Raw genomic sequence first — 9,319 nt, 5'->3', positions numbered from 1 at the left:
GTTAACTTTTAAAAGTTTATGTTTATATATAAATTAGCAACTAAAGGCTTTCAGCATTTACGGTATGGCTGACATTAATAAAAGAAGAATAGTTTGTGCGAAAGGAAAGAAACTGAAATTACATGATTTTGTAAACTATGATCACAAGACAATACCCACAAAATCTTAGAAATAAGTACATTTGTTTGCAAGAGTTATATATATAATTAAAAGTAATGAAATTATCGAATTCTAAAAAAATTCAGAAACAAAATTTTATCTTACTAATTTTTCTTTACTTAGGGAAATTCTGAAATAAATATTTAGACGTTTTTAGAAGTATTTTTAATGTGCTTAATTTAATGAAAGTTTTTGAAGAATAAAATTTGTGGCTCTGACCCATCTACATTAAATTATGGAAATGTTTTGTTAACGATTGATTTAGTTAGTTTAAATACACTATTGTTTACTTCTACTAAATTATAGCTGCGTAACTACTAAATTATAGCTGCGTAACATAGACGTAACATAACTTGCCCCGTACTGGCAAAGTTCTATCCAATTTCCAAATGATATCGGATCTTATATTTAGTTTTCGCTTTAAGCCTTGAATTTTAATTCTAAAATTTTGTACTGAACTAGACATGTTTAGGCATCTGAAGTTCACTTATTTTTAATAAATCCACTGCTCATGAAACGTTATTCAAGAATCCAAATCGCAGTGTAGTCAAGTACTGATTAATTTATTTTTGTTATTCACGCCGTACGAAGAAAGGGTAATCAGCTAGTTGTTTGATGAAAAGCAAAAGTATATTTGAGTACTGAAAAGTTATTTCAATATGCTAAGTAAGAGCAATATATCATTTCAAAGTTTTTGTGTAACAATACATTATAACCGTATGATATCTTTTAAAAAATATTATTACTTTCTTTTTTTAATTTTTTTTCAGAACCATGGTCATTAGCAAAGACGAGTATAGTTGATAGCACTGAAAGCATACATACCATACAAGGCCTTATACCCCATATGACATATCATGTTAGAGTGAAAGCAGAAAATGCCATTGGAAGTGGAGACTTTAGTGAACCTATAACTATTGTTACTGAAGGCGAAGGTGATAATACTTTATGAGCAAATTATTTTTCTAATTTTAACGAATATAATGCATGACACTTAAATTTTCTTCAAAAGTCTTACCTTGGAAAAAAGTTGCATATTTGAAAATGATGATTTTTTATCATAGTCAATGCAAATTTATGGTGTTTAATTATAACGTTTTCTTTTCTTTTTTTATTTTATTACAATAAAATATTGCATACTTATCCTTGCTATTGCTTAAAATTTGTCAAATGAGAAATTTAAAAAAGCTTATTATTATCCTTAACCTTTAAATTCCCACCGCTAATTTTACTTAAAAATTTTAAATTTACTTAATAAGCTGAAGGGAATAGGTTTTTTGATATAAATTTGATTAAATAATTTTTAAACTTTCATATATTTCATTATTGATTTCATTGCTATTATTATTGCAACTATTGAATTAATTTTATCAGTGACAGCATGCGCAAACCGCCTTATTGCCAAAATAGATTTTTTTATATATTTTATACTCTAGAATCAGTTTTAACTAACTCAGTAGAAATCAGTTGTAACTGAAATCAGTTTTAACTAACTCAAAATTTTTTTTTAATTCATTCAATCTGAAGTGTACTTAATTTTCAAATAATTTATGTAAATTAAATAAATATTTCAGTCATTTTAATAAATACGTTTTTAATACATTTTCAATTCAATTTCACAGAGTTCAAATTTTTATTCACTTTCGCAAAGCGTTCCGAATTCCAGTGCCTTTCGTGAGGGTTTAAAATCAAAATTCCTTAATTCCAATTTTTTATATGTATTTTCATTTGATTTTTCAAAAATATTTAAGCTGCTATTGAAAAGCTAAACCTTGTTCCTGAACAATATAAAAATAACACTATTGTGAGTGTACATTCAAAATTTCATAAAACTAGCAAATAATATAACAAATTCTTAAATCAATATGCTAGTTACGATATCTGTTTTTTTTCTGCTTCATTATTTTTTGATGAAATTGTAATAGGTATCATTTTTAATATAATATTTGCCATTAATTGATATTATTTTTCAATTAAAAACTCGCAGATTTTCTCATATGAAATTTAACACTGAACCAAAAGTATGGTCAAAACTACTATAATACGCTAAAATTTACTATATATCTGGTTCGATGGAAGCACAAAAAAATCGGCAATTTTTAGTGACACTCTTTTGTAATGAATTTGAAAGAATTAACAACAAAATATGATTTTATAATATGTGACAAAATTTGGTCATGTGGTAAAATTTGAAACTTTTATCATTATACTCTAAAGAACGAAATAAAATTTGCTTTTATTTTAAATTTTTAACATTTATTCGGCTAATTTTACTGATTTGAATACAATATATTTTGATTTTATTTATTTATTTAACAGAAATATTATTACTATGCAGTAAAGCAATTTTACTAGATTTTTTTCCATTGAGTTATTTTTTTTAAAATTTATAATAAATATATCTTTTGCGCAATGTTGGCGCTTAAAATATTCTTATCATTGCAATAGAACACTTATTCTTTAATAATCTACTCTTATCCATTCTTAATAATTATACCTTCTTCGGTTCAAACATATTTTGCGAATATTTTTTTCCGTATAAGTCTTTTTCCTACATTTTAATCCTCTTACTCTAAACTAGAATTCCATTTACAATGTCTTATTAAGTTCATGACAATAAGCAAATTTTATAAAAGCTTATAAATTATTTATTTAACATTTTAGAAAAAGAAATTATTTCTCTTTAGAAATATTTTGAAAACATAAAAATTTTCTATACGTCTTCCTGATATAGAAATTCGTAAACATTTAATGTATATGAGTGCTTAATTTTTATTATTGCATATAACATAAAACTATATACCGAAAATATGTTCAAAATAATATTTTCTGTGAAAACTAGCTAAAAAAGAAAATTTCCCAAAATTCTAAAGGTTCCTATTTCCATGAGCCTAAGCACATTGTATATATTAAACATATTAATGTTGCCTTGCATTTGTAATTGGTAGGAGAAACTATATAAATAATATTTTAAAAAAGTTTATCAAAAGAAATTTAAAATTTTATCTTACTAAAGTAAAAATTAAATGCTTGAAATATAAAGTGAATAAACGCACCTCTTGATAGATGAATTAATTAATACGAATAAATTGAGTGTTCAGAATGTTTTATAAATTGATTAAATCTGAATTTCAGAATGCATTGTTAACTTTTAAAAGTTTATGTGTCCACATCATGCGTATGGACATATTTGGAATAATATTGAAATAAATAAATGATCTTAATACAAAAAAAATATTAATTTATATTGCTACAAATTGTAACTACAGAGTCATAAACAACAAATTTTGACTAGTGAATGATATACGGATAATTTTATTATTAAGGTTTTTTATTTACATAAAAAAGGACAAAAATGATTAAATGCGTGCTCAAAAACTATTGAAAAACAATTGCCACGCACAGCAAATGTCTAATTTTAATATACTTTAATACTCCCTAAATGGACTTATAACATATTTACTAGAAGCTTTATTGTCAAAATTAAACTTGAAAGTTAAAATTAGCAATTTGGTATAAAATAAAAAATATATATAAAAAGGAAGTTTGTTTAGTAACAGCAAAGGCAAAACAAAAAATAGAAGGAAATAAGAAATTCTCTAAAAGTAAAAAATCTAACGAAATAAAAAAAATTCAAAGGGTATAAAAGTGAACCGAGATTTATTTTCTTGCGCCTTCAGAAATTTTCTTTCATAAAATGAAAAAAAATTCAATTATCAAAATAAAGAAAAGAAAACTAACGTATATTTTCAAAGCTGACAGAAAAATAAAATTGGAAAATTTTTACCAACATACTGGAAGCTTTTATGTTTTTTTTTTAAATTAATGCAATTTTATTCAAAGAATGTGAACAGAATGAAGCCTTAAACTGCTTAATTAATTATTCAACAATCTGTTGAATATCATCTATAGTATTTAGTCAAAAAGAAAAAAGAAACATATTTTCGAAAGATTTCTTTCCGTTCTCTAGATTTGTTTTTATAAACAGGATAGAGGTTTTTTCGTATTATTTAAAAACGATAAAAAAAACTTACTTTATTTTGAACACATTTATCTCTTATAAATCGGAAGAATTTGAATTTAAATTTAAAAATTGTAACGTAAAAAATAATATCGAATTAAAAGTTTTAAAACTGAATTGGTATATTTATGGGTATAATACTGAAACTAGATTATTTTGCTTTATTTTAGGTTATGCGTATACGAAATTAATTTTGTAGATATTGTTGACGCTATATAGCTTTAAAACTGACACAAGTTGTAAGAGATTAGTGTTAAAGCAACGCAATTCTTAAAATAATGTTTCATTTTATTGCTTCCGTCTCACTAGAGTTGCGCAAATAAGTTATTGTTTTCAATTTAGGGGACATCCTTAGGGTTGATTTTCAAAAAAATACTGGGAAATGAGTCCACTTAATTAGCACTAGTCAAACCAGTTTCATATAAAATATTCAGCAAAGGCATTCCAATTTGCATTTATGTAAGCAGCATTGATGTAAACCACAAGTTATATAAAGTGTGTAACACGCCAAAGAAACAGTTATGAATATTAATTAAAAATAATAATTGTATGTCCACCATGCCATTTTAAATTTCATAAACCATTTTCTTTTGAGAAAAAATTTTTTTGTAATTTTTTTACAAAATTTTGTGATTTGAGAAGAAAAATAAGTTTTAAAAGACTTATTTTTGATACTTCTTATAAAATAAAATGTAATGCTGTTTTAGGGAGTTTCTAAAATGAAAATTTTTTCTCTGTTTTATACAGCTCCAAGCGGTCCACCAAGAGATCTTCGCGCCGTTGCGACAAATTCACGAACCATACACGTAACCTGGAAGGTAAAGGAAAATTTTCTATTTAATGAATAATTGAAATGTTATAAAGTTAATAATTTTCATATCAAATAAATGTTACTCATATTTTTAGGGGATTGAACAAAAGTTAAAATTGTGTTTGCATTTTTTAAAAATAATTGTAGCTTTAAATGCCAAATTTAGCTGATATTAATAGTTCAAGTAATAAGCTGGATAAAACCATGTCATTAAATTTTCTCTTTTTAAATTTGGCAGCTACGAGTAGAAAATTTCTTAATTGTTTTTTAATTATGAAAAAATCCTTTAGTTCTAACAAAAACATTATTTATATATTTATGAAAATCCTATTATGAAATACACCATCATATATTTCAGAGGGTAGTTATATTTTAGAGTAATGTCACTACCAACGTAGTTGATATTGGTATTCTAACTTAAATCCTAATTTCCACTCAAGAACACTGTAAAAAATTCCGAATCAAATTACGGTAAAAAGTACCGGTACCTTAAGGTTTCAGTATTTTTTTACAGTAAAGTCCATTTTCACCAGTACAAATCTGAGAAGCAAGAAGAAAAGAAATCTGATACACCGTAATTTTTACAGTAATAATCAGCGTAAAATCTCTGAATCGCTCAATTTAAATGAAAACTAATATAAAAATTACAATATCATACTTTACGATAAAATGAATTTCATGGATGCTGCACTCGAAATGCCAATATTTAATACCGTTATTTGATCCGGAATGGATCACATTGTATATCAAAATAATTTTGTATAGTTGTATCTTGAAAAAAATTTTAAATGGCTCAAAGTCCCGTTCCTGTAATTAAATAACTGTAAGTGCAAAATATACTTCCGAAGCATGACCATATGACAAATTATCAGTTAAAGCATTTATCAAAATATTATCTACAATGCTGGGTAAATTTTGAAAGGCTCCTGGAATTGAATATAAAATTCACTCTTTAAACTCCTAAGAAAAATTGCGAAAATGTACGAGCAATATCCGCATCATAGAATGTTATACAAGGCTATAAAACAAGTATTATATACAAATTATAGCATGCATTTATTTCGCGAGATTAATGATTTTTTAAAGGCAGAGATACTCGAAAAACGATTTACAACCAATGTCCAATGTAAAGAAAAACACGAAGAAAAAATTATAAAAGCTATTTATTAAAAAATTTTGAAATGGTTAAATTTTACTTTTTTTCAATTTTCTCACATTTGTTTCCTATGTTTAAACTTGTGTTAATATTTTCATCATATTTTTTAAACAAAATTTCATTAGCAATAAACAAAAAAATTATTTTTGTATTGGTATATATTGAAATAATGAATAAAGCGCAGTCTAGCTATTCCCAACGTAATACTTGTTTATAGCATTAAATTAACGCAGTGACATTTCTGCACAAAGAAACAAGGGTTTTTAACACAAGGAGAATGAGTAATTTCTAATTTAATACATCTGAGACATTTAGTAAATTAAGCTATTTGATCAAATTTACGAATTAAAATCATAATTTTTTCCTTGATGTATTCCACATTCCTTTGATCTTGACAAAACACGTATTTTATAGACTTTTTTACCACCCGATTTCATCCAAATAAGAGCGTACTAGTTTCAATCCATAACACTATTTAAGAAAAAGCAGAAACACAGATTAAAAACTTGTTTTATTGAGCTAAAAGAATAGCTAACAAATATTTAACTTACCGAAAATAAGTCTCTTAGTTTTTCGAAAAAAAAAAAGAATAAAATAGACGGTTTTCAAATTATAAGCTTTTGAAAAAAATCATTTGAACGTTGGCGTTAAAAAATAACTATATTTTGTTTTCATTTTTAAATAGCAAACCGAATGTCTGCAACTAGTTTCATGTGTCTTTTTACAAATTGCTGCAGAGGTTCAAATGGCTGATTCTGGTTTTATCCACCTTTTATTCAACTCTCCCTTCTTATTGCGTTGTTTCTTACGTAATACAAATGCGTGTGATATGGTAGATAGTAAAATATATTATTTTTTAAATAGTTCCGTAATTTTGTAAATTATTTCAATTATAATCAATTTAATGCTTAAAATTTATCATTTGGTGAGTATTATTGTTTTTCCTTGGATCGATCTTGAATTTAATCTCTTTATTCTTCTTTTTTAAATATTATTTTTAAACGAAAAAATATAGCTCATACTATTTAAAAATATTTAGTTCTATAATAGATGCGTTTATTGTTTTTTAGTGCATAACAACTATATGCATTCACCATATTAGTATTTAATGTCTTTTAATACATAGGAAAATATTTTATTTATTTTTACTTACACTAACTATGTTTAAATTCAGCCTCCATTGAAGGAAGATACCTTGTCCCCAATCGATGGATATTACGTTGGATACAAAGGCAGAAATAGTGACCAGTTTGCATACAAAACATTGGAAACATCAATCGGAACAGCGTTGGAATGTGAAATAACAGATCTATCAAAAAATACAAAATACCGGGTTATAGTTCAAGCTTTCAATAATAAAGGCGCTGGACCACCTTCAGAGGAAACGCAAGTTCAGACTTTAGAGTTTGGTACGGTAGGACAATTTTTTTTTTTAATATTACCTATATATTTTTCTTCAAAAAATTTAGAAAATGCAGGACAATTTTTTTACCATGGTATTTCTTTGAGTATATCATTCTATACTCAACTTTCTAACCAAAAATTTTTGCAGACTTAACAAGTTAATACTACTGCCTTCACAAATTATCCCTGCCATAACTACGAAACAGTTTAGTCAGACATTGGGCGAATTGACATTTTCCTCTTCCTATAATAATCAAAGATTGAATTTTTATTCTAAGAAATTTTAATTTTGATGATTTTTGGAGAAATTATATTTCGAAAAAAATAATTCTTTCTTAATTTGTAATTAAATTAAAAATTCTTATTAGGACATTTATCACCACTAATTTGCCCAAATCGGGTTTGCGCATGTCGAAAATAAATATATCGTTAACAAAGGATTTTTTAATAAAGTTATTATCTTTTATAACATATGATTAACTCAATGATTATTTATAGGATTTAATTACGATATTGGATATTTATTTTTTCTCATTAAATTTTGGAAGAGTTTTACTATTTGACTTTTGGATAAATAAGTACTTAATTGTTTTTAATTCTATTGTTTTGATTAAAATTAATAAGATTAACAATTTAAAAAACTTTTTAAGAAAATTGAATTAGTTCATTTATATTAAATTTAAAATCATCTTTTTATCGTATACATCAAAAATGCAGATATTTTCTTCGTTTTTAATGCTTCATTCCAAGAAACAGAAATTAATATTATCTTAATGATAAAGAAATAATATTATTTACTCGGGGTAAGTATTATTTAACAAAATTTTATAATATTAAAAATTAAAAATAATTGAATTGATGATAATTGAATAATTAAAGATAATATTAAGAGTATAATTTTTTTTATAAAATTGTAAAAATAAGTTAGCTAGAAGTGATTAATTAGAAAATTATATCATTGTGGAATTCCATTTATTTGAACAAAGTTAAGTTTTGCATTGTAAAGGAAATTATCAAAAAAACAAATAATAATTATAATTTCCCACCAATCGCAACTAATCTAATTTTTATATTCATTGTAATAACTCAAAAGTACACATTTTAGTTTAGGAAATTAAAACTCGCAATGGAATTATTTTTGTAATGGAATTTTGTCAAATAAAATCTGATGTAGGTAGATTTCTGTGATAATTAAAAAATAAAACCTTCTTAAATAACATTGTTAATAATTTTATTTGAGCAGTTAGAGAAAACAGTGCTAGGTTAATTAAAGTATGTATTAGACCCACAAGTGATTTTTTTAAATTTAATATGAATTTAAAGAAATTTCGAATTGAAAATTTTGTATGTAAACTGTATTGATAATTTAAATTTTAATCTTTAATGGAAAGCTAAAAAATTTTAATGATACTATTATTATTTAAATTACTAATCTTGGAATTTTAACTACCGTAAACCGGGGCGAGTCTACCCATTTTTTCAGTTTGTCAACTTTCAAGTGGCCAAACTTTTGTAAATATTAAAGAAAAAAGGCTTTTAATAGGTGTTTCGGAATCGCTATTTATCCCTCTTTAAAGCTGTGAAATCGATTTTAGAAAATATTAACAGTTACGCTGTTACTGTATATTTTTATAGAACTGCTGACAAATCTCTCGTATGGGGCGAGTCTACCCATTCTACTAAAATGAATGTTAACATTGTAAATAATCAAATTTTACTATTAAATTGTTATTTTAGTTACTATATAGGATATTTATGAAGTAAAATT

At 25.0% G+C, this 9,319-nt stretch overlaps 1 protein-coding gene across 1 annotated transcript in view; it reads left to right on the top strand.

The window, feature by feature from the left end:
* The window catches only part of LOC107452990 (cell adhesion molecule Dscam1), a gene marked incomplete in the record, with an annotated part of 286,344 nt that overhangs the window by 187,302 nt on the left and 89,723 nt on the right, over window positions 1-9,319 (top strand). Inside the window, 3 exon segments of the mRNA XM_071184722.1 lie at window positions 930-1,094; window positions 4,928-4,998; window positions 7,322-7,556. Of these exon segments, the coding sequence (XP_071040823.1) occupies window positions 930-1,094; window positions 4,928-4,998; window positions 7,322-7,556 (471 nt within the window).

Source organism: Parasteatoda tepidariorum, chromosome 8, assembly GCF_043381705.1.
Source record: "Parasteatoda tepidariorum isolate YZ-2023 chromosome 8, CAS_Ptep_4.0, whole genome shotgun sequence".
Taxonomy (NCBI): Eukaryota; Metazoa; Arthropoda; class Arachnida; order Araneae; family Theridiidae; genus Parasteatoda; species Parasteatoda tepidariorum.
Note: the sequence above shows the minus strand (reverse complement) of the source record. Positions and strands in the feature narration are given on the sequence as shown.